The following is a 26456-nucleotide window of genomic DNA, read 5'->3' on the forward strand; positions in this document are numbered from 1 at the left end:
CCGGGGGTGCTGGGGGGCAGGAGCCGCGAGGCCTGGAGCCTTCGAGGCGTCGCACCAACGAAGGCTGCCTGTGACCGGGGTGGCTGCAGAGCAGGGCTGGGCAGGAAGCAGCGGGACCGCGTGGGGACACACTTCACCCCCTCCGCGGCTGCGTTTGGGGCCCTCAGAGCGCGGCGCCGCCCCGCGTCTTACGAGGCGGGGTAACCGGGCCGCCGCACACGCAGCACGGCCGGCCCGCGGCTGCCCGGCCCCACCTGCCCGGCAGCGGCGCCGCCCCGCAGGCGCAGGCGCGGTCCCCGGCCCGCCCCGCCGCCGGACTACAGCTCCCGCCGTGCTCGGCGCGCAGGCGCGGCGCTGCTGGTCGCGGCTGAGGGAGCTGGGTCGCTGCCGCCGCCCGGGTGAGTGGGGAGCGGCCGTGGCGGGAGGGCGGCGGGGCCGGAGAGTGGCCGCGGCCGTTCGGGCTGTGCCGGGTCGTCCCCGCGGGGGTGTCGGGGAGGGTCCGGGGGCGTGGGGGCGGCGGGCGCAGCCCTCCGCCCGCTGCCACAGCGCGGCGGGAGGGGCCGCGGCGGCGGGAGGAGGAAGAAGAAGAAGGAGGAAGAAGAAGGGTCTGGGTGGGCGCCCGCCCGCCCCGGAGTCCAGCGGGTCACTGTGGGACCCCCCCGAAACCTCGGTTGGTTTTCCGGAGCGGGAGGGTCAGGGCTTCCTTCGCGCGGAGCTGAAGGGCGCAGGGCGGGGTTTGGCTGTTTGCGTGGGGAGATGGGCGCTGCGGCAGTGGGGTGTCCTGCCGCTGGCCCGTGAGGGGTGTGGGGGCTGTGGGCAGCCGGGTGGGTGTTTGCTGGTGGCCGCTCAGGTGGAGGGCACTGGTTAATTTTTTACCCAGGACCCAACTTTGCTGTGGGACCCGAAAACTGTAACTTTAAAAACTTTGCCTGTAGATCCAGTTAACATAATTCTTTCAACTTGCTGTATATGTTTTCTACAACGTATAAAGCATGCCAGTTAATGACAGTTAATTACGGAAGAGCGCTTTCCCGGTGCGCCCGTGGCTGGCGGAGGGCTGGCGCTGGCCCCCGCTGCGAGCGCCCGGCCAGGCTGCACCCCAGCGGGCCCGGGGCAAGGGGTGCTTGCACCCAGGAACGACCGGGGCCCTGAGGCTCCCGTGCACGTCTGCACACCCGGGCTTCTGTATTTCCTGAGAATTTTGCGGGTAAGCTCTCGGTGTAAGCCTCTGAAAGGTACCCGCCTGTTTCTTTGCGGCTAGGCACAAGCTGTGTTGAAAGTAAGTGCAGTTCTAGAGAGGTTGCTGTGTGCTTTAAATTTGCAGTATAAAATATTGAATGTATCCTCAAGACTAAAATTTTGCCACTGTGTCAGGTGTACAGAGCTTGAAAGCCTGTGACGTCAGGGAGGACCTAAAATTGGCTAGTATGCAGTAGTTTTTCCTGAGTAACATAATGGGAATAAAGTGAATTTCTTCTCCTGCCCAGTTTGAGGCTTGTAAGTTTTGCCACTTTTCTGTAATGTATACAAATATCTGAATGTTTCTGTAAAGGTTGGGATAGCTTGCATCTAATGTTTCTTTTTGACTGAAATGCCTGTAGGAGGAGATACTGTGTATCAATGCCCGTGGGCAGTACATCTCTATTGAAGAAAATCCAGGTATTGTCTGAAAAAAAAAAAAAAATGATGCCAAAACATCCCTCATCCTGGCCAGTCAGAAACTCCCGATGCAGTGGTGCTGCTCTGCATGTTGGGAGAGGGGATGGACAGTTGGAGAGGCAAATTCTGACAGAGGAGCTGCTCAGGGCAGGCAGTACCTGTGGTATCTGGGATTTTTAGCTTTATCCCAGCCTTGTATTTCTTTGGGATCATGACATCAGCCCTGCAGCTAGTTTGATGAGCATGCCTGGAAGCGTCGTGGAGGCAGGTGTGCTGAAATGCCACCTCTTGCACTGCCAAGGCTGCTGCTTCCATGCCCTCTGCAGTTCCCAGCTCTGCTGCCTCTGCTATTGCCTGGGCTGGATGAGTACGTCTGTACAGCCCTGCAGTGAGGGTGACTGGTTTTTGAGACCAGGAACACAGGAGTAAGTCTTTATGGGACAATGCCACCTTAGCAGCTTAGCTATCACTCGGAGCACCCTGCCTGCAAGATAATCTGTGTCCTAGTTCTGTGTAGTTGTATTTGGGACATATAAAAGAGTAATGTGAGCTTTGTGTGGTTCCAGGTGTCCTCTGTTGAGAGGAGGAGCTGGCAGAAACTGGAAATACAGGTGTTTTCTGATTTCATTCATCACTGAAGAATCTTCACGGTCTGTGCAGTTACTCTGCAGTAGCTGTCCCCCATTCACTTCCCAGGTCACTATACGGACAAATGTGAAGTTGAAGTTCAGTTTTCCATGTATAAAACTTAATGAATTGTTTCTTTGAACAGAATGAAGCCTCAGGCTTGCTTTTGTAGGAATATAGCCCAGAATAGCTATTCCTTACTGCCTGGAAAACACAATTTACCCTGGCAAAAAGCATAGGCAAAGATGAGGTGCCACCTGCTGGCTCCGTAAAACTTTGTGCTAGGGAATGTCTGCTGGGTCCCTGGGCAGCAGAACCTGGTCCTTGTACCCTGCCCCATGGGGACTGGAGGTTTGGAAGGCTCAGGTAGGTTTTTGAGAGCTTTCTGCTAAGAAAAGCAGCAGTGGGCTGTTCAGCAGAGTTGTCATAAGGCATTACAAAAACATCCTAAGGAACCTGCTGGGATTATGGTAATATTTGTATTTTCTCATTTTTCTCCTAGCTTTTGTAAATAAAGATAGCTCTTTCAAGTGCAGCACATTGTTCATAAACAGTTCTGTATAATCTAGCACACTGAAAAATAAAATTGTTGCCATCCTAGGGGTTCCCTGGGGAAATGCTCAGATTAGGCTCCTCCAAGCAGCTGGAATGGTCTGGGGCCCTGACTGGTGCAGGAATGCCGACAGCCCTGCGGATCCCCCTGCTCCAGACCCCCCTGCTCTGGGTCGGGTTCACCCAGAGGCTGGGTGGAGAACAAATGAGATTAAAGTGAACTCTGCAAAAGCGCTGGCCAAAACCGGCTTGGTTTGTTTTTCATGATGTCACTTCTATTTTAAAATCCAAGTTACGGAAACCATTTACAGTGGACTTTAACAAGATTGTAGTTTCCTGTGAGCAAGATACTTCTAAAGAGTTACTCCTCTAAGGGTCCCAAGAAATTGTGTTCTATAGTATAGCAGAAATTTCTGGAGGGTGAATTTTTGAAGGAAAATTGGAAACTAGCTATTTTTAGAATCTTTCAGGTTTTAAAAATACACTTTCTGAGATGAGAGAACAAAAATATTTTAACTTGTAGAGAAGTAGTGTGTGAGAGTTGCTTGACAGTCTTTCAGGGGATTAGTCAGGTAATTATAAAATGGCCTAGAATGGCTATCTTCTACTTTCTTTAGTTGTTCATTGATTTCTCAGGCAAGATTTTTTACCTCTGTAATGTCTGGCAGAAAATCTTCATTTCTGGTTTTAAAACTTTTCTTCTGCTTAACAGAGAATTGAAATTGGATTGATGGAAGTGATGGCTTTGTTTCCATTTCCCTAAATGTTTCTTATGCAACTATAAAGTTGCTAGAGCAAAGAACTTACTTTACCTTATAGTTATGTATCTGAGAAAAAGAATTTTGACTTTTAACATATGTAATGTTTTGTGGTAAAGCTAAGAAGGATACTTAGAAGAAAACTAGCTCTGCTCATCAAAAAAGTGCAAAGTATTTGCAAGGCTAAAATTGATAGTTGAAGTTTTGCCTACGATTTTGCAGTAAGATGTGCCACAAATATGCACAGTCTAAATAACTGCTCCTTCTAAAAACTTGTAATGTGTTACATGTGTATCTTTATGCTGTGCTGCTACAGTGAGTGATGGAAAGCAAATAGAGTACCAAATGTATTTAATAAGAGGTGAAGGGGCCTGTTTGATTAGATTAGGGCTTCAGCTGGCCTTTATGCCCTTTTTAGGCAATGAGAATTCCTGACACCATGTTTTAAAACCTGCTTTTTAGCACATAATACATGAGTGTCGTATATACTGTGCTTTTCTTTTGTAACGATAGTTTCTGAAAGTCATTATCAAGCAATCTCTGTGTAGTACAGGCATGCTAATCAGTGTTACCGTTATAACTTTTTTAAGGTGTCTCATGTTAAGTATGCTTTCATATTTAAAAAAAAAAAAATACCTGTGATAGCTGTTAGAAAATACATCCAAAACTCTTTAAACTTAAATTTGCCAGGCCACATGTGACCCTCTGGCTGAAGTGAAGACTCAGTTACAGAAATAGTGGGGTTTTTTACTCTCCTGCTTTATTTTTCACTTGTTTGTATGTGTGGGAACACTGTAGGTCAGGGTTTGAAATAGCTGCTTTGATCATAATATAGAAACAAGTGAGACTAAGGGCTATGACCTGAATGTTAATTAATGTATTATAAAGGATGAGTAGTTTTCCAATGTGAGATATACCAATGCAGTAAATAAAAGGTAATTAATTCTGGGTAACAGCATTTTACAGTGATTCATGGAGAGGAAATACAGCCTATGTGAATGTAATGTATGGTTATACAGTGCTAACTCTCTGTCACAGTAAGGGGAGCATTATTCTGCAGTATGCTAACTATTCTGCTCCTTATAATTAACTGTTAGAACTACACCTTGAAATATTTGAATGCAAATGGACATGCAGAAATGTGGTAAATAGCAGCATGTTGATGCAGTATTCAGGCAGTGCAGCCTGGTCACAAACAATGCTGTGTAATCGGCTGCAGGAAATGTTTTTCTCTTATGATAGTGTGTAATGGCTTAAACTGTAAGGAAGGACAAAACATTAAGGCTCTAGGAATGAGAAGTTTGCATGCAGATTGTGTGGCATCTGGTGCAGCTGTCAGCTAACTGTCCTTCAGCTGTTATGCACCTGGAGAAACAAATACCATGAGACTATGAAAGCTGTAGGAGGTGGCACACTAGACCATAGAGACACTCCTTTAGTTACTCTTGGAACACAGCTTTGAAAAACATAGGTCTGCTGCCTTCTGCATTTTCTGCAGCCATTAAATTTGGACGTTCTCAGCTCTGGGGCTTCTTGCAAAAGGTCCAAGCTCTTCCAATGTGATTGATTTTAGTTCAGAGCAAGCCAGACACTGTTCTTTTGATGTAATTTACCATGAAATTGAGAATTCATTCCTCCTGGTTCTTGTTATGTTCAGGAGAACTTTACCTAAGTTAGTAGTTCAGCTTTGGAATTGTGTCCTGTGGATGTGAACTGTGGTTTACAAATAAGCTCTAGTGTTTGTATCAGTAATACATTTTTAAAAGCAGACATCCTGAAAATAGCTGTAAATATATTCCTCATTCAGGTGTAGATGTTGGTAGGAACTGAAAATTCACTGTTCTTGCAAAGGCAATTGTTAAAACCAGATTTACTTTACAGGTAAACTTGACTGAATGGCACAGATGAACCTTTATGTGCTCATGTCTGTTCAGTGGCTTTGAATTAAATATCACTGTATGTAACTGTGACAGACAGGGAGACCTTTCTTGATGTAAACAACTGAGATGAAGGATTCCTGTAAGCAGGATTCCATGGTATAGTATGTATATGAGGCCTTTCTTTTCCTTTTACTTAAGAGGCAATAACTTAAATTGATCTGTTTTTGAAGTACAGGGTAAGTGCAGGTTTGAAGTAATGCAGTTAGTATATGTGGTATGAGCATCTGAACTGGAATGTGGGCTACTGGAGAACAAATAATGTTTGCTGCATGTTTGATCTGTGTTGAGTATTTCTATAGAGCTGAGAAAGGGGTCGGGGAGGCTAATGAGCCTGAATGTATGGATCTAGCTTTTGCTCCCCAAAGACATTACGGACACTCTTGCTTACTTGCAGAGAGTCATTCAAGTTACCTTTTTTGTGTGTGTGCTCAACTTTAAGCAAGAATTTGGCTGAATAAAAGGAGAATCCCTGAACTTCTTGCAGAAAAATGAGAGAAACCAACTTGTCTGCTTCAACACTGTCACGATTAACTGTTTTTTCCAAGCCAAATGCTTAAAAATTGACTGTTACCAAAAAGGTTCCCTGTGTTCTCCTTGTCTGTGAGTACTATATAGACTGGACATCTTTTGAAAAATGCCAGTTTCCTCTAAGAATAGTATTTAGTGAGCAGTTATGCAGTCTGTTCTGTATTATTAATTTTTGGTAATAGGATTGACTGGAGTGCTGCTCCTTAGGAGCTGTATTCCCTAAGCCTTTCATCAAGGTATTTTAATTTTCCTCAGAAAGAACAGAATGTTACTTCAATGGCAGTGCTATAATTAACTTGGAGGCAAACTTCCTTTGTTCCCTCTGTAGGTAATACACAAGGATATGAGTCAGTAATAACCAATTAGCTTGTTTGTAGTGAAGCTCTCCATTACTGCCCTCCAACAACAGCAGCAGCAACAATAAGTGTAAAGATCTTAGCTCTTCTTTTGACTGCAGTATCTGTCAAAACCAGTGGCATTAAGGTGGACTCATAAATACTAGGTATAGTTGGTATCTCTTTGCGCCTACCCTGCAGCCTGCCCTGCTCTGGGGGAATTATGGCCTTGGAGCTCTTACTGAGAAAACCGGGTACTGGTATTCATCTGAAAATATATATGGCTTGGTTACTGATGGAAAAGGGCATGGCGGGACAGGATTCTTGTCAGTAAAGAAGCAAGGTGTATACAGCTTCCAAGCGCTCTTTGTCTGTTGTAGAATAACAGGTAGATGTGAATGCTGCATGCAAAAGCTTTCCTCTCAGGGGTGTATTTGGAGGTTGAAGATGCTTTGTAGTTGGGATATTTACCTTAACTATGGTTATTTCTTTTTATTTTTTTTTATAGATCTAGTTAAGAATAAGACTTGGGTTTTGAAGTGTTTGAGCAACTTGCTACTGCCCAAGTCATGACACTCCCATTTCGAAAGGACTTGGACAAGTACAAAGATCTTGATGAGGATGAAATTCTTGGCAAACTTTCAGAAGAAGAACTGAAACAACTGGAAACTGTTTTGGATGATCTTGACCCTGAGGTAGGTATTGGCAAGAGAAGTTTTATTTTTTCATTTGTTCAGAAACTAGTCTGAAATAAATTGGCTTTTTTCATTTGTGCAATATAGTTTTGGACAGAGTTTTTTCCTAGTCTGCTAATGATCTTATTTACAGGCATATATGTGTATATAATGTTTCAACAGTTTATTTTCTGTTTGCAATGTGAATGCAACTGCAGTAGAGAAAAATAGAAGAAGGGATTGTAAGGAGGAGCTTTCAGGGATTTATTTATAAATAAAAATTGTTCTTACTCATATTCTTGAAGTTTATTTAGGAAGGCCTGTTTAGCTTTTCTTTCAAGTGTTGTCTGGTAAACTGCCCTTTTGCATCATTTTTATTTTGTTGCTTCAACCATTGGACGTTGATGGGAGAGGGAGGCTGCTAACCTGTTCTAAAGATTCCTGGTCCTGTATCTGGTAGCCTACATCTATTCCTGTCCTTGTGCTGACTTTGCAAAGAGGAGGCAAATAATTACTCAGCTCCTGAATGATCATGTCAGCATGGGGTATTGACTAAGGAATATTTTTAGCTTTCTGTTATAAAGAGCTGAGTTATGTCCTCTACTGATACTGCAGCTAATGTTAAGAGTCCAAGACTTGTGTTTTCACCTCCTGATTCTCTGTTCTTGCTTTAATAATACCAGGATTAAGTTTAATCTTGATGTTCAAGGATCATTTGAGAATATTATGATCACCTGTTTCGTTGCACTGCAAGATATTCTTGATACTTTAATTGTCTTTGGCTTTATAGACATGTTAACAGAGGAGAACTGGCAAAAGTGTCTTTTATGAGTCTGAATTTCTATATCTTCTGTTCTTTCCATACTAATATCCTCCACTTTTTCCTCTTTTTTTTTTTCTTCAGAAGAAATATGTTGATGATAGCAAAAAAACACCACACCTTGAGTCAGGTCAAAAGTGGGAAATACTCTGTGTTAAATGCTGGACAATAGTAGAGGCAGTTGTCTTAAAGACATAGAAACACATATATATAAGCGATGAAGGAAGCAGTCTCTTGCTGAATGTCAAAACTCAGCTTTTCACAGTTTAATTTTCTACTACTCATTTAAACAGTGTTCATTCTAGAAAAGAAATGCAAACTAACTAGCAAGTCTAGTGCTGGGAGCTGTTGTACTTAAAAGAATTGCTTCAGCTGTATTCAGAGTGCAGTGTGCTCTATTTTTAATTATATTCTTGGTATCTAAAGAACAGATTATCTTGTGTCCTCCCCCGCCCCAAAAAAGGAAGTTGGCAAGGGATCAAAGATTGCCTGAAAAGGATGATATATGGGTTTTGAACCTTGGGCAGAGGGAGAAGGATAAGGGAAATGAAACTAAACAGGTGTTCACTCAGACTTTCTAAGCTGTACTTATTTGTTCCATTTTGTTTTGCAGAATGCACTTCTGCCTGCAGGCTTCCGACAGAAAGACCAGACTGCTAAAAAGGCTTCAGGTCCCTTCGACAGGGAACGACTCCTGGCATATTTAGAGAAGCAGGCTCTTGAGCACAAAGACAGGGAAGACTATGTGCCTTTTACAAGAGAAAAGAAAGGTAACACCACCCTTTCCGGTGTAGGTGGTTATAAAACCTCTGAAGTGGACTAGCCAGAACTACCATGAATCAAAGTTTATTGAAGTACTGGCAGCTCTAATGCTTTCTAACTCACAGCATTTCCAAATGAGTGCTACTGTGCAGAGGCGGGATGCTTCCTGTTCGAGCATTTCGTGGCACTGGGGCTGGTCTGCTGTTTGCATGTAGCACAGGAAGGAAATAAGACTCAAAGATTTTATCGAAGATTGCAGAGTTCTGATGGGGATGGTATCCTCAAAGTAAAAGCTACCCCTGATTTGTGTCAATAATAACAAATGCTGCTGTTGTGCCTGTGGCTTATGCCCTGTGGTGCTGAGTACAGACAGTAACATTTGTAATACTATGTTGAATTAAAAAATAGCAGTAAAATAATGTCGTGGTATATAATGTACAAAGATGTTGTAGGCTGACAAGGCCAGGCAAGTGGTGTATGCAATCATGTTTCTAGTATCCTTACTAGGAGGTTTAATATGATTGCATAGTTATTATTAACTAATTACATAGTTAACGTTGCAGGAAGCTTTGAAATCTGGCAGTGGTTTGTGGTCTAAAAACCATGGAAACATTGACCCAATGAGTGGACGCATTATTAAAGCCTGGAATTTTAAATCTGTTTTGGATCTAGTCTTCTCGTTGACTTGATGGGAAACATTTTCCTTTTCAGGAGTAAATTTTAAAAGTATGTGCATCTTAAATATTGTAAGAATAGATTGATTTATTTTTTTCCCACAAAACAAGAGTTCCCAAATTTGTTGTGCCTTACTAAGCACTGTTGGTGAACACGAAAACTCCCAGTCCTGTGCTGGGCATGTGTGCGTAGGAGGAGGCTTTTAGCTGATGCCATAGGCTGTGCGTACTGCTTGTGAGTCCTACCTTGTCTGAACCTTCCCCAGCAGCAGGGCAGATCTGCTCTAGTAAGACTTCAGTAAATTGTTTGGTAAGTTGTATTCCCAGTGCCCAAGGTGAACAGGCTGCTCTCTTCTTAAGGGTTTGAAACCCTTTAATTCTACTTAATTCTCTGGTGTGAATCATTGCTTATTTCAGACTTGAATCTTCACTCATCTACTGAGTTTGTATAAATGCTTGCAGTGTATATTTGGTGAAAATTTTCTTTGGGGTATTGGCATTTTCTCTGTTTGTACCAGATAGTTGTTACTTGACAATGTTGGTCTCTCTTCCTTGAAGTAATAGAGATATTGTGACTTTATAATGTGCTGCACTGTATAGGATGAACTACTTCCTTAATATACCATGTTGTGCCTTATTTGTGTAGTTCAATACCACTTTTCTTGAGAGACAACTGTGACACTCCCTTGCTGACAGGAGAATGGGAGTTTGCTGACTGAATCTGTAAGAGTAACTGTGTTAAGTATAATGCAATGTATTCAATGTGGAAGGCAGTCAAAGGCACTTACAGCAGCAGAACCCCTGGGGTACCTCTGCTGCTGGCAAGTACTTGTTGATCCCACGTTTGGTTGTGTAGTGTGCTGCTGCCTTCTCCCCTGCTCTGCTTCTTGCCTGCCGTATTTGCTAGTATATCTTGGAGATGGCCTAATGGTTTGATGTGATTGAGTTCAAGTGTATTTGGGCTCACAGCTGGCTTGGGGAATCCCTTGCAGCCCAGCTAGCTTGTACACTGCTCCTTCAGGATGTGAGGCTGGGCGTGGAGGATCTGCTCTAGTTAATACATCTACTAAGTACTAGTGCTTCATTCAGATAGGTGGTTCTTTAAAGTCAGCTTACATATACATGCACATGGCAAAACTATTTGTTTGGGTAGATAAAATCTGTGAGAATCATGTAGGGTCCAGCTGTAACGCAGATCTTGGTTAAGAAAGATCAAATGTCATTTCCTTTATGTAATAAAGTATTACTAAATAGCAGTCTGTCTGGATGTTGCAATATGTCATACCACTTTAGTTAGTAAAATTTCCTGTATCTCCTAAAAAAAAAAAAATAATTGCTATTTAATAACTTTTTCTACCATTTATTTTAGTATCATAGAAGAGAAAATAATATGAAAAATTAAATGCAGCTTACTTTCATTAAAACATTTGGAAACAAATGTTCAGTATGGAAATTCATGCTCTGTTAAATGGGCGGGAGGAGGCAAGAAGGCTAAGCTTGTTTTGTAGTAGGTGAGGAATAACCTTTTCTCCTCCTGAAAATGTTATGGTTCAGCTTTGACTTGCTGCCATGTTTGTAGCCATGGCAAACCTATGTAACTTAATCTTTTAAATGCTTTAAGTGTTTTTGCCAAGAAAGGTTGGATCAGATGATTCTTGAAGTCCCTTCCAACCTGGTATTCTATGATGCTATGAAATCAAGAAATAATGATCTTAATCTAGATGTAAATCTTGGAAAGGGAGTGGAGCAAAACTTAATACGTGTGTAGGATGTTTTTTATCTAGAGGAAGCTCTTGTTCCAATGTGCTTTTCTTTAATATTAAGAAAACAAACTACTAAAATGGATTATAATTTTACTCTTTGGCTAAATAAATGTATTATGGAGAAACACTAACAAATTATGGAATAGCGGTAGGTGAAAATCTTGCTTGATTATCCTGTTAATTCAGAAGAAAACTGACAATTGTAACCTTCAGATCTAGAGGTTTGGGGGGGAGCAAGATGAATTGGAGTTGCAGCTATTTTCCTGGTGCCATTGTTGTGGGTCAGGCTTTGCTAAAATATTTCTGCATGCCTAGCTGGTCTCATTACTTTAACTTGGTCTAATTATTCATTTCATGGAGTAAGAGGGGGAAAAATCTATGCTTCTCTTTCCTTTGGTTGTTGTCATAGAACTGATGTCCTGCATGGCAATTTGGCCTGCAGGTTTATCAAAGAAGCTTACCCTGGGTTAATTTTAAACATCCTGGCTTGCTACTGATTATGGTAACCTTGTTTCCTTACTACAGTGTAAAGGAAAATCCTTTCTTCCAGTTGTCCTAGGTATATCATTTGGGGTAACACGTTATTAAAACAACATTGCATCTCTTTCACTGATAGATTACATGACTTTTCCAAATCTTTGAAACCCTTTTTTGCTGTGTGCTATGAAATATGGAAGATGTGAAAGTGTAGTGTGTCCTGATGTAGCAATGAAGAGTGCTAAAGAAATGTGAAGCTTAACAATCCCTAAATTCTATTGCATTTTTCCAGTGCCCGATTTTGTTTCTAAAAGCATCCTTAAAAACATACTTTAGTTTTTAAACACGATTTAATGACTTAAGTCACATTCTGTTCCAATTAAGTGTTGAACTATACAGTAAACCATTGTTCAGGAGATTCATGAGAGCAATGTGGTAATAATTTCAACAAAACTAGCTTTGTCTCAATCTGTGTATGTATGTATGTCGTAAAGATTTTACAAGGCATACTGCAAGGAAAAGGATCTCATCTAGACAGTGAAGTGAAGCTTCAGCACTAGAGTCTCTTGCCCTCTCAAGTGTGTTCCACACATCTGACCAAGTCTGACCAACGCTCCTCGCTTCTCTTGGAATAGCAAAAGATGAGAATTATTGCACCTGAGATAAAAACATATCTAACATCAGTAATGTACTTTGTGCTGTATAGTGCAAGGCATTAGCAAATTATTATGTAAATTAAGCTTTGCATTTCTAGCCTTTGCACTCTCCTAATCATGTCTTTCTCTTCCAACTCTCCCTCTGCATTCCTGCTGGGGGATGTTTGTTCTGTGAAGGTTTGCATTTCATGTAACTTCTGCTTTTAATGTTGGTAGTTTGGTGGGTTTTTTTCCTGCTCCATCACTCAGAAGGTGTTAGGCTGAAACTGTAGTCACCTGGCTAGAGATCTTTTGCTGTCTGCCCTGCTCAGCTGTTGCTCTAGATCACTATTTGCTTCTTTTGCAGCAGGATTTGGGATGGTGTGTTCTATGTTTGCCTTTTGATCACTGGTCTTTAAGGGAAATGTGCTACATGTTGTAAAATGAAGCTAATATCCTGTAGGAGCTTTGGAGAAACAACTTGTCGAATTGACATTCTCCATGCAAGACCGCTAGAACAAAATAACATGTGGTACTCTGGCCTTAATGTAAAACAGTTTTATAACTCACTGCTATGTGCTCTGTAATCAGATAATGAATAACAGTACTGTTTCTACAGCAAGACACTGAGGAAGTCACTAGTAAGTTGAATTAAAAATAGTATTAAATTATGCTTACAAGTGAATTGATGAACCTAAGTCTGTCACGTGGTAAGAAGTAGTGATTTCTGGATTGATGAAACTCTAAGGAATGTAAGATGTAAGGAATAGATCAGATATTGCTTTCTCATCTTCATGAAGTCACTGATGAGACAAGCTTGTATTTGGTTGTCCTCAGGTGACACTTGATTCCTTTTCTGCAAACAGTGCACTGCAAAGTGGATTTTAGTCTGTCTTCTGATCTGCAAGTTGTGGTCACTTGCTGCCTGCTAGCGTGGGGTAGGACTGTGGGATATGTGAGAACAGTACCAGCAATATGCAGTGCATGGCCACACTGAACAGACCTGATTTCTACAAGATTTTCAGTCCCACCTTAGGTAATGTGAGTCTGTGTATGTCTAGGGCATTTCAACAGACATTGTCCAATGTTTCTGCCTTTTGAGCAATACAGTTGTTGGGAACCTGGAACTGAAAGTTCATTCTGTAGCAAAGAAAGCCTGTGAGTCAATCTTGGGTTATGCATCATTTCACATAAACGCATAGAAGACCTGAATATATAATTATTACAGAAATGATGTGAACATCTCTGAAATTTGCCTCTTCATGTTGTATTGCTTAATCTTTTCAGCCAACAAGAATACTGCAAAGGAGTATGTCACGTTCCTTCATGTGATCAAATCCCTGCTATTTGGAAATGTTCCACTTGAGGGCCAAGAAAGCTATTCATCTCATGGGCTGTACAGATGTGTAATCTTTTTTTTTAAGCTTACATTAGTAAGGGAGGAAGAGAATTGCCAAACTGTATTGGCAGCAGGCTTGAGTTAGCTCATTGTCCCCAGAGACACAGAGGTCTTAGTCTTTTTGAAGTAAGTTCGTTACTAGAAGTGGGGAGTGGGGAAAGACCTGCTTTTGCATGTGCATTGTAAACCTCTGAACTCTGGGCTAGGATGAAATGAAGCCAATGAATGAGAGGTTATATACACAAGGGTGTGACCTGTTTTATAACAAAAACTGCTCCTGACCCAGTTCATGTGACTGGAGTTGGCTGCATTGAGCATTTCTGTAGGGGAGTGGCTTTTAACAGACATGTATGGATAAATTTAGTTTTAAGAAACAAATTGTTTAGAACCAGAAGTTCCTAAGCTGTGAATTTAAGATGTTACTTAAAGTAACATCAGTAAAAGCAGTTCTTTTTGTGTGTGCTGTGTGATGAATGAGACAGGAGGCTGACAGAGGTTGAAATACATTTTTACAAAGTTGCTTTTAATTGAGATCAGTTTCTTTCTCCCGCTCGCTGCCTGCTGCACTGATGCTGCAAATAAGATGATGTGAAGAAAAGCTCAGGTGCTCAAATTGTGCTTTCCTTTTCTTTCCTTGTACTCAGAAATCCTTACTTTTTTACTAGTCTGAACTACTGAGGGAAAACAACACAAACGTAGCTAATGAAAGGCTTTGGGTCATGTGTATGCTGTTCAGTGTGTTTCATGGATTAATGAAAACCTCATCAAACGTTCTCATATCTCTTCTGAAAATTACAGTTTAAGTTAAAAGTTATTGTCTCCCTAGTAGGTGATGCTGGTAAAATAAAATGGGGCTAGAAATGTACTGTACCAATTGTATCAAAATAATCTTAAATGTTTACTATCTAAGCCTTCAATCTATGAAGGTTTTAGTTTAATTCTGAATCACTGCAAACATAGTTTCTTTTGCACTGTCCATCAAACTTGAGGTATGGGTGGTAATGCATGTCAGCTGCTTTCAGCTACTGTTTGTAGTCAGTGCAGTTATGTAAGAAGATTCATTTTCTGCTTCTAAATATGGATAATGACCATTTATGCAACTTTCCAAAGAGATAGCAACCCAGGAACGAAAATACTGTGTTGCTAGCAACTGATCTTGGTTGTCAGAGAAAAACCTGATACACTTCTTTGTAATCTAAAAGCTAGTGGTAATGCATTAAGTTCCTTTAAAAAGAAAATGAACCACAAACTGTTGTAATCTAGGATTGGAATTTGCGGAGAGAGAGAAGGTGGATGGATTTTGTTATGCCTGTATCTGCTGTGGGGCACAGGATCTAACTTCAAGCATTGCTTCCCACAAGCGGTGAAACAAAAATCTTGCTTTGTTGGAATTTCCCAGAAATAAAACTGAAACATCCCTATGAAGCTTCTTGTCATTGGGAGGTACTTAAAAATGCTAAACTTAGTCTTAGTCCAAACATGTAACAAGATACACTTGTATGCAGTACAAGGAAAAAAAATCTTAGACTTCTGGCTTCTGCCCAGCTGGTCTGATTCTCGTGCATGGTGGGTTTTCATTGTGTAATTGGGATGAGCTAGGGTGATTTGTATGTGGAAGTGTTTTTTAGCTATGAATATGGAAGAAGGTGGGTTCCTGAATTGGCACGGAGACTTCCTAGGAAAATTATCAACACTGCTACCTACCCCGGGAAATAACTAAAGGAAGTTGGAACCCCTTCCCCACAGCTCTGCTGATAGCTCAGGCAACTTGGAAAGTCTGAAAAACTTTGAATAACTGTTAAGATTAGATTTGCAGTTTTCTAGTTGTGAATTGCTTCTATGAAATGCATCAGTTTGCTTCTCTCATACAGTACTAGAGCTTTTATTTACTGTATTTATTTGTCCTGAACCTAAGCATCCCATACCTCTCCTGGGTTCTTACCCAGTGGTAGACTACTTTGTACTGAAAGGCTAATTCTAAATCATTCAGATCTGAACTGTTTTCAGAATAACTGTTAGAATAGCTTTCTCATATTCTGATTTCTTACCCTAACTTTTCAGCTGAAGATACATGCAGGAATTATGCTAACTACACAGACCTCTATTTATAACGCATGTCTCCTAAAATAAGTTTTCCCATTACCTGTCTGTAATGACTAAAAAGTTGGTGCAGAATGTGATATTACTACTGCTATTTTCCCACTGAACCTTCTGTGACCTTCTAAGTATCATTTTAGAAAATAGTGTCACTGAGTGAAATCTATTATCTTGGTTTGTGCTGTTCACAAACCACGGTTTTCTCAAGCAGCTCAGGCATCTCCTTTTTTTACTTCAAAATTGAGTTAACATCTGAAATCAGAAAGATCGTGTATGCCATAACACTGCAGTGAATACTCAGGTCCATGATTTCAGATGATTCTTTGATATTCTATTTCTCTGACACATTCAGATTACAGTTCTGCTTGGGTCCCTTTCTCCCTTGAGAGGATACCAGTCATTATTCTCTAGTGATAGTAAATTTTCCTTACAGGCACTTTTTCTAGGCTGTTTAAAATGTATAATGGAGGCTTATGTTTTACTTTCTAATCCTTAGGAGAAACAAATAAGATAGGAATCATGATACAGACTACTGAAAATTTGGAATAAGTAATGTTATATTCCTGTTTAGGCTCTTTCCTCATCTCTGACTCTCAAGAACAAGCAGAAGAAACGTCATTCCTTTATGTTGTCCTTGGTGCTATTCTCAGGATTTACTAAATATGTATTCCTTAAGTTCAGAAAAGTTTAAAGGTAAGTAGTATATAAAACAAAGTAACATCAGACTTCTAATTTTCTTTACTCCAGGGAAAATATTTATCCCCAAGCAGAAGCCTGTACAGTCTTATACAGAAGAAAAATTCTCTCTTGATCCAGAACTGGAGGAAGCCTTGACCAGTGCCACAGACACAGAATTAGGTGACCTTGCAGGTTAGTTGTTTTGAAGTATGAATGGGCCGGTGCATATTTAGACAAGGAATACCTGTAATTAATGTGGTAGCATATTTGTTTTCTGAAATCTTACTATAGTAAGTTGTAGTTGATAAAAACTAGATCAAGTTATATTCGAGTTTGCTTGTAGCTTATCAGCTTTCTTGATTTGTGATAAATTATAGGAAGGTAGATTATTTTGGCCTGCAAGAGATACCTGATTTTCAAACTCAAAGGTTTTGAGTTCATTCCTCAGACTGGCTGTGTTTTGGTGTGTACACTACTGCTTTTTCTTGCATATAAGAATGTGTTGCTATGTGCCTGTATTCCTAAAGCTTCAGTCAAGAATTTTGTGACTCAACTGCACTTTTAACTTTGATGCTTGAACCTGGTGAGGTCAAATCTTTCCAAGATGTGAAAGCCAACTAAAAAGTCTATAATTAGTTAATTTTTTCTACTTTAAATTATTAAGAGGTTGAGTGGCTTATTGTACTGATAACTTGGTGTATTATAAACCTCAGTTGTTATTTAAAGGAACTCTGCATCTGAACTGAATTAGGAGCTGTAAAATTGGTTTTTTGCTTTTTCTGTTTTTCCCTTTTACAGCTATACTGGGAATGTCCAACTTGATAACAAACAATCAGTTCTGTGATGTAGTAGGAAGCAGTAATGGGGTTGACAAAGACAGCTTCTCAAGTAAGTGCATACGCAAGTACTAGACGAGAGTTCTTTTGTACTGCACGCAATTACTATAGCATTAACTATTTTCTATTGCAATAGCATTCTTTATAGACTATTCAGTCTTGATTTGGAAATGTGTGTGTCTATAACATTGCTAATTGAGTTCTGGCAAGAGTAGAATTAAAATATATTTACACTAGAATCTATTCTGTAGTTAAGTCACTTCTGGGGATAATTCACCTCTATGTGCTTTCTGAAAAAAGCTGGTGTGCAAGAAAAGCAGAAAGGCTATGAGGACCCTTGGAAAAGAATTGAACTTCATGAAAATATGGTCAGGAAAGGATGGTATGCTGTATGGGTGGGGGAGAGATGTAAAGACTGCTGAAATGATCTTTAAATACAGTAAATATTTAGTATGTGTATAATTTATTCACAGTGAATATGTGTGACCTGTTTGATTACAGTTAAATGTCTTACTTCTCAGATATAGTAAAAGGTGAAAAAATGTTGCCTGTTTTTGATGAACCACCAAATCCCACAAATGTGGAGAAGACATTGCAAAGGATTAAAGATAATGATTCTCGTCTTGTTGAAGTTAATCTAAATAACATTAAGGTAATTACCTGAAGTCTGCAGTAAATATGCTGCTTTTTCTCAATAGAAGACACTTTAAGCTGCAAAACTCTATAAGAGAGCATGATAGGCTTAAGTACAGCAGCCTTTCTGCTAAATGTTGCAGTGTGTGTAATCTCAGAAACCTGGAGCTAAACCAATAAACCATCTTGGTTTCTTTTGCCAAATGTGTACTTAAAAAGTCTTAGATTTTCTTACTGCCAGCCCAGATTTCTGCTGCTGCCAAGTTGGCGACAGTTCCAGCAGTTCACCATTGTGGAGTTAACGACTGCTTTGAATCCTTTGTGCTCGATGAACCATTGTGCTCTCAGTTACTGCTATTGCAAACAGTGATATTCGTACCCGACATCCTTCTGATTCTTGTACAAAAGAGCTGTGGCAATTAGGGCAGCTTCTGCTCATAAGTATAACAGTTGTGTTTTTAAACATGACTAAAACTTTTGTATATTTGCGTGAAAGGAAACAGAACTATAGCACTCCTGACTTATAATGCAGACAGCAGCCTTGCTAGCAGCCTAGGCTATTTGTTGTCATTAAAGGAAGGAAATAAAATACATGGTTTAAGAATATTGTACAATAGAGAAATGCTAGCCAAAGTAAATGCTGAAAAAGGCAACAGAAAAAAATTTCTAAGACAACAAACTGAGAAATTTGTTACCCTAATTAATTATCTAAAATTATTCCTTTTAAGCATAGTTGCTAATACACTGTAAAAAATTATCAAACTATAAATTGGCAAATTCTGGAATTAGTAGAACACAGAGAATGAAATGCTAATGGTTTCACCAGTCTAAAGCTCTAAATATATTTGTGGGAGGTTAATTTGATGTTGATAACAGAATGTTCAATTCATGTAAATTTTGCACAGTAACTGTTCCAAGTCAGCTAAATATTTTTTAACACTTCTATTGTGTCAGTGGCATCAATGTGGTAAAGATGACTTTGCTTTATGGAATTGGTAACTCTTAATAGCCATTGCATCTTACATATAACTTTGCTACACATGTAGGCCCTTACTGTGAGACTGCCGGAGACCAGTGATAGTTGTTGATGTAGTACACTTTGCTGTAAAGAGAATAAGATAATGGAAGAAGTTGTGGGGAAGGGGATAAACTTGTGTATCTCAAGAGAGTGAAATGCTATTTTTAATTCAAGAACATACCAATCCCAACGCTGAAAGAATTTGCAAAAGCCTTAGAAACCAACACACATGTGAAGAATTTCAGCCTTGCAGCCACCCGAAGCAATGATCCTGTTGCTGCTGTAAGTACTCTTGCTAACATGCTTAAGCAGGGTGCAGGGGAAGTTAGGATGGAAAGACAGTGGTAAGAGGGCAAATTGAATCCTGTTTAAATATTTAGGGATGGAAATTATTAAATTCTGTTACACTGTAAAGTATGTTTTCTTTTAACAAACCTTTGTTGTATCAAAGTTGGTAAATGATTACTAATTGACTAATATGCAGCAATGCATCAGATCGATGAGATAAGTGAGAATTCTTTTTTTCCAACCCCTTCCCCTTGATTTTTCATTTTGCTGACCTCCCTCCTGTTTTTCTTTCTTTCCTAACTGTTTAGTTCCTGACGTTTGTTCCACAAGCCAATAGTATATTCAAAGTTAACTTCAAAGGAAGCACGTTTGAGGTCTAAAAAAGCTCGTAATCTTTTTCAACTAACTAGAGTTTTAGTTGAAGACAGTTGTAAAATACCCGTTTCTCTCATCTCCCTGCCATGAAAGACTGGGTTAAAGCACTGGCATATAAAGCATAGTATTAGTCAAGTTTGACACAATTGAAACTTAAGTATTTATCATCTGGTCCTGTTTTTCCTATGTTGAATCAAAAGCAGTACCTTACATATTTGCAAATAAAGAGGTAAGAAAACAGTACTGTTTTGCCAGGACCACACTTTGCATTTGTTTTAATTACAAATTAGGAAGAAAACTAGTTTGAAAGACTCCATTAAATGAACAAATGAACATTTGAAAGCTCTGTTTTGGGTCAATTAAGAAGTTCCTTTTCAGTAGAAATGAAACATTTGTAATAAAAATTTAAAGGTTACGATTTTTTTATGACAGTATACCTCAGCAGTTACCTATTTTTGTTTTCTTATTTTCTCAGAAATAAGATCAGGTATATATCCCATTTCTATAAGCATGCTTTTGGCTACATGCTGGTACTGTGCTTAGAGCTTTGAATTTTATCTCTTCCTACCAAATCTGTAGACACAAGCATTTTGAAAGTCAGATCTCCTGTTTACAAATTAACCATATCTAATTTTCCTTTCAATTGACTAACACCCTTTCTTTGGCCTTTACTTAGCTTGCATTACTCATTGTATGCCGTGAAGTCCTACAAGATGGAATTGGGCCAATATGCTAATTTCAGACAATTAATATTCTGTGTAGCTTTTTAGTTTGTAACAAGCAAAAGACAGGCCTTTTCTTGACTAAATACTATTAAAAAAGGGAATGTAGATAATGCCTGGTTGAAGACTCACTTCAGTATCAAATAGGGAGTGAAAACTTGCAGTGTTACACCCTTCATCTGTGAACTTGTTGCTCCTATTGAACTAGTTAGTGGAAATCACTGTCTCCTATGATGTACTGTAGCAAAACTCAGAAGTTTAATGATGCTTTCTTGCATTCAAAGGCTCTTGCAGATATGCTGAGAGTAAACACAAAGTTAAAAAGTTTAAACATAGAATCAAACTTCATCACTGGAGTTGGAATTTTGGCACTGGTTGATGCACTGAAAGACAATGAAACACTGATGGAGATCAAAATTGATAATCAGGTAAGTGTGGTGGTGGTTATATCATAATTAAAATCAGTCTGTCCTAGTTGACTGAATATTTCTAGAAGGCAGCTTGTGATAAACTTTCCAAAATATTTTAAGTATCTTAACCCCATGAATAATTGGCCTTAAGATTATCAGAAACATCCAGTTGAAGTTGATTCCTGGTCACTTCTGTGCTTGCTTGTGCTTTAAAGTGCACAAATGTACTTCATGACCTTCTGCCTTTTAGATTAATCAAAACGAAGCTAAGGGTTTATTGACTAATATGATGAAAGTATTCTGATCTCTTTTAGGATGAATACACCTAAGCTCTGTTGTCTTTGTGTATCTTTTATTTTAACAGAGGCAGCAGCTGGGCACAATTGCAGAAGTCGAAATTGCCAAGATGCTTGAAGAAAACACCAAGATCCTCAAATTTGGATACCATTTCACACAACAGGGACCTCGAGCCAGGGCAGCTGCAGCTATCACAAAAAATAATGATTTGGGTAAGACCTGTCAGAGAAAGTGACTATCAGATGAATGTGTGTGTGGCACAGGTTTTAAAGGTGTCTGTTTCTTCTGATTTTCTGTTGACATAACCAGGATTGCAAAATATGAGTAGGTCAGTTTCAGATCTCTCCTGTGCTTTACTCCTACTCTTCTGTTGCTGCTTGATGTTCTCCTTTTGTTCCAGGGTGTTCAGGTGTACGAGTTGCAGATTTTTAGCATAGTCTAGAACAAGAACATTCAAATTCCACACGAATTGTGGAAAAGGGAGAGAAAATAATAATTTTGACTGTTCAGTGTTATTCAGATAAGATTCATGGTTTCTTTAAAAGCAGTACTTGAAATTAATAGTGCAGGATGCCCTCAATGCCAGTACACCCGCTCTCAATTTGGATTGGTTGAGCAAAGAAACTGAACGTACCGTCATGTGCAGAGGCTGGGACTGGGTCATCTCTTCCCTTATGGTTCTGTTCATGCACAGGTACTTTCCCTGCCTCTCTTCAAGGTAGCTGGTAGCAGTAGCATCTTTATTTGCTGCAGTAAGTTTTGTTGGAGCTCATCTGTTAGAAACCTAACTAAATGTACCAGCAGAAAATTAGTTAATAATACAGCACGTGAATGGAAATCATTTGTATAATAACGTCAAATACTTGAGGCTCTCAACTACAACAAGATAATGTGGTCCATCCAATTAAACAGAATTACATTTTAAAACTCCTTTTAATTGAACTTTTTTGGCTTTAGATGCTTTGTGGTAAGGATTACACGTCTCATCAGTGTGAAAATGGGCCAGGCAGTTTAGCAGTAATAGTTTAGGAATACATTAGAGGGAATGACACAGGAAATTGGAATTTGGTTTAAAGATCTGTTTCCCCTCTCAGTAAAGTTTACAGTGGAGAACAGCTCTGAAAGAGATGGAGGAGAAGTAACAGAATAGAGCATAGAGAGAGAATAAAGGCACTCAGACACTGCATAACTGTTTCTCAAAATAGATTCTAAACCAGCTATTCTTATTTTTTGGTCATAATGCTTCAGAGGTGTGTCTATTTTCTTTTAAAACTTCTCTTTTCAATGGTTCTCATTTTAGTGTTTGACTGTTGGAAATCTATTGTTTCTATTGATATCTTGCCTTTTTTTCTTTGCTTTCTTAGTCTGGAGTATGCGAGTAAAAGTTTCTGCAAATACCTTTTCATCTCTCCAGCCCTGAAGCTACAGAGACAGGTTACTCTGAATACCCAGATGGGTATTGAGCACTGAAAACTGAGATGTTCGAAGTCTCTCATTTCTGTCTTTGTATGTTTCTTCTAAATACTAGTCTATATCTTCTTTCTCCCTTGTTTACACTATGTTGTACTACTTCCCTTTTCTTTGTCTGGAACTGTGTACATGTTGCTTTTAACTGCATGATTGGAAGGTTGGAAACTTTCTTCTTGCATCGATGTGCTTGCTCAACTTTTTTTAAACAAGATGGAGATGCCCTATATAGTGTCTAAGACCCTTAGCCTTATTTGTTATGTCTGCACAGAAAAGGAAAACACGATTTGGTAGGGGAAAAGAAAACATCAATTAAAAATACTATAAATATTGAGGAAAAACTCCAGTCATTCAGTCAATCTTGCATATTCTTAAGCCTAAACAGAATGTGAGCTTTTAGTGATTTTATTCACAAATTTTTGTTGCTCTTGCATTTTCTGACAGTTGAATATTTTTTCATTAATAAATGGAATGTTTTAGGCTATTGAATGTAACACCTTTTTTTTGCAAAGTGTATACATCTCACTAGCTATACTGTGAAACTCTTGTACCATTTGTTTTGAAGCCATGTAAACTTAATTCTTCACCGCTAGAAAACTGCAACATAAAAAAAGAGTACTGGCTAAATCTGCTTACCAAACAAAATGATTCATGTTTCCCACAAGTCTCTCCTCACGACTATCTGAAGTTGTTCATGAACAATGCAATAAGCATTGCTAAAGCATAAGCTTAACATTATGGATAATACTAAGTGTTAATTACCTTAAGATGTACTATGAAACTTTATGCAGCAAAGTAACTGTTGATGTTGTAGAAACACAAAAAGTAGTTACAATAGATAAAATAGTAAAACTTTTTTTTTTTCCTCTCGTTACAGTTCGCAAGAGAAGGGTTGAAGGAGACAACTAGCAGATCTTGTTGTCAAAACTGTGTGGAGATTTCAAGGGTCGTCAAGGCACACTCATCTCCCTGGGCTTTGGCAATCTTGGACTGCATTTACCTGGGTTAGAAGGGAAAAGACTGGAAACCCCATTCCTTTTAAAGCAAAGCTATATTAATAATCTGCTGATATGCATCACATTTTTCAGATTGAGACACAGTAACTGCACCAGTCTCTGTACCATAGTTTTTGATTGGGTTTTTTTAAGATTTTTTTTATATTTCAAGACTTTGGCTGTGCTTTCTACTAAAAATGTAATTACAAATCAATGGTATTAATTGTAGTCAAAGAATGGGACATTCAAGATCATTGGGCAGATAATGGCCCAATTGAAATGTTTGTTAGAAAATCTGGGGGTGGTTATTTACGTGGAGGGGTGTGTATATTCTTGAAAACAATGTGTTAGTGATAAGGGATTCTTCACACAACAGTTGGACTCATTGTGTAGAACTGTTCAGCCTTGTTCATATGCACTGAAAAGAAATCTTTCACAGCTATCTTATTTGTAATTCTACTCTTTTATTTTTTATTAGTTCTTCATACTGTGATTAAGTTTAAAGAAATCCCTTTAAACCAAACAAAATTAAATTGGCTAAGGACTTCTCCCAAGAGATCTGAGGAATTAATAAAAAAGTGGAAGCCTTGCAAAAAAAAAGTGGGAGCCTTGCAAAATGACAGTTTTACTATTATACCTGAATCCTTAAAGTGAAAAGGTCATATAACTGTATCATGCTCTGTAACTAAACTGGATATGTTTTAAGACTGATTTTCATGTGTTCATCAGCATTATTTAGTTTATATTCTCTGTTTAAAAATCCTTATCTACATTCATAAGTATCAATTTCTCTAGAAGTAGTGGACGTGCATTTTTTTAATTCTGCATAATTCTGTACAGGAGAAGCAGCCTTAACTGTCAAACCACTGTCCTAAGTTCTGGCAAATGGAAAAATCCCTTTTTTCAAGCTGTTGCATTAAACTATTAGTACTTCGTATAAATCTATCAGTTTTTAATAAAGCAATGAAGTAACACTTTTAAGAAAGGATTTTTCTATTCCACTTAAGTCTTGATGTTGAAACACTACGTAAGACATGCAGAAATTAACCAATGTGTAGTGTCAAATCTATATGGTGTAGTAATTATGAAAGTATTTAAAGTTCTATATCTAAGCAAACTAATAAGGCACTTCAACTTCTGTACATAATCACAGTAAACTTCTTTGAAGTAATGTTAAAATCTAGAGGCTTTTTGGTGTAGGTCTGTTTGGACTGGACTGTAATAGTTTGCTCAATGTTGTCATGAAATCACACTCGGAAAAATGTTCTAAAGGACTGCTTGGCTATATAGCAACAGAGAATCCAACTGACAACTGCTTGCCTCAAGGGATCATAATATGGTGAGCATCTTATGTGTAGAAAACGTATTGGACTGAGATTTTTGCATCAGGTTGTATATACTATAAAAATTTAACAGAGCAGCTCTGACACTGTGCCCGTGTTGTAATTTGCTGCAAATCTTGTTTTGGATCTTTAAAGACAGACTTTATTCCAGAGGTGACTTTGAATTTTACTGCAACTGTACAGAGAATTTTAAACTGTAGTGCCTTCAATGAAGATGTATATAACTGGTTTATACTTGTGAAAGAACATTTTTTTTCATATTTCAAAATCGGCCTTTTATTATAATTACAAATAAATGTGTGCTCTGAAAAGCAAGTCGGAATGAATTCTGTTAAAACCAAAGACTATACATACTATAACTTTGAAACAACTAGATGTGATCTGACTAGAAACAAAAAGGGCTTCTTTTGGTTTTGGCTTTTGTAAATTTTTCAAGAACTTCCTAGATTTTGAAACTTACATTCTTACATAGTATGCATAAAGTCACAAGTGTCTTTTTACAGACAGTGCTGTATAAACATGGCCAAAGCATGTCATGTGCTGAGTTGCCTAAAGCTGTACTTTACTTTTTATTTGCTGGGCACCATAATCATTTTGTGTCAAAAAACAGGCTGTAATGTCTTCCTTCATTTGTTGAAGGGCTGCATGTTCATGGAATCTGTTCATGTATTTGATTCTATGATGATTTATTTTATTATCTAACAAGATTAGGCAGTTGTCTCCTACTTGAAGATAAAGGAGAAAAATGAAAGGCTGGATTATGGAAATTATAGCCCACATCCCTTCCTTACTTTGTTAAATCAAGTTTAGCTGCTTAATGATTTATATTCCAATCAAAGGCAGGGGATTTTAAGATGCAGCTCTCAGGTGTTGTGCCACAGATGATAATAGTGGACCTTAATAATTCATTTAGCTCTGTAGTCAGCAGTTAAGGATTTGGCTGCTTGTTGGCACTTTCTGGACAGATACCTGACAGGCTGGGCATAGAAAACTAGGGGTTTTTTCAGCCAGAAGAGTTTGGCCCTCCAAATTGTTGCAGGACATTTAGCATGGTGCATGGAACATCTACAACAATCGCTTTTCTGCCTATAATGTGTATTCTTTTTGGAATAAATGAAGGAATTCAGTCTGTAGCCAGGAATTGTGGACAGTCTCAACAAGCAAAGTGAACACTGATGCAATGCTATCAAGTCTAGTGAAATCTTGTGAATGACTTCATTATTTTTGAGTACAAAAGTGGTATTACTTTGATAACCAGCTACCATAAGCACAAGGTCTCTTTTCCAGAAGAGGTGATACTTTTTTTTTCTTGATTGTTTTTCAGGCTTAATGTAGAAGTCAAATGACCACATGTGTTGATTCTGTTGGTTCCATGGAAACATAGCCTATTATTCCAATGCAATTATCTATTTACTGATGTATTTTAAAGAAATAGTCTCACACTCTCTACAGCTTGAGTAATACTGTTTGTAAGCTACAAATGAGCAAGTGTTCAATTTAAATTTCCCTTGAGGAAACATGAATTGAGTGTTTTTGCATATCAGCACTATATGCTGTCAGATTGTAAACCAGTACAAGTTTTGGATGATTAAAGTACTGTATTCTTGTGGTTTTGGGGTTTTGTTTGCTTGGTTTTTTTAAATAGTAGACTGACTCAACTTAAAGTTGACCCATGCCTTTATATCAACCTTTAC

At 38.9% G+C, this 26456-nt stretch overlaps 1 protein-coding gene across 3 annotated transcripts; it reads left to right on the plus strand.

Annotated features, from left to right (window-relative positions):
* The first annotated feature begins 320 nt into the window (after positions 1-320).
* Positions 321-26374, plus strand: LOC141948134 (tropomodulin-3-like). 3 transcript variants are annotated; one of them, XR_012630369.1, is made up of 11 exons: positions 321-398; positions 6908-7094; positions 8507-8663; positions 16448-16570; positions 17177-17266; positions 17736-17866; positions 19040-19147; positions 20535-20678; positions 21025-21169; positions 22322-22463; positions 23302-26374. XR_012630369.1 is itself a non-coding variant. In XM_074880201.1 (10 exons), exons 2-10 carry the CDS (start codon positions 6969-6971, stop codon positions 23331-23333), a joined length of 1056 nt encoding a protein of 351 aa, XP_074736302.1. In that variant the 5' UTR covers positions 321-398; positions 6908-6968; the 3' UTR covers positions 23334-26374. The 3 variants fall into 3 exon arrangements, 1 of the variants encoding a protein (XP_074736302.1); XR_012630370.1 differs by lacking the exon at positions 321-398 and adding an exon at positions 555-670; XM_074880201.1 differs by lacking the exon at positions 22322-22463.
* Positions 26375-26456: the final 82 nt, after the last annotated feature.

Source organism: Strix uralensis, chromosome 11 (genome assembly GCF_047716275.1).
Source record: "Strix uralensis isolate ZFMK-TIS-50842 chromosome 11, bStrUra1, whole genome shotgun sequence".
Classification (NCBI taxonomy): Eukaryota; Metazoa; Chordata; class Aves; order Strigiformes; family Strigidae; genus Strix; species Strix uralensis.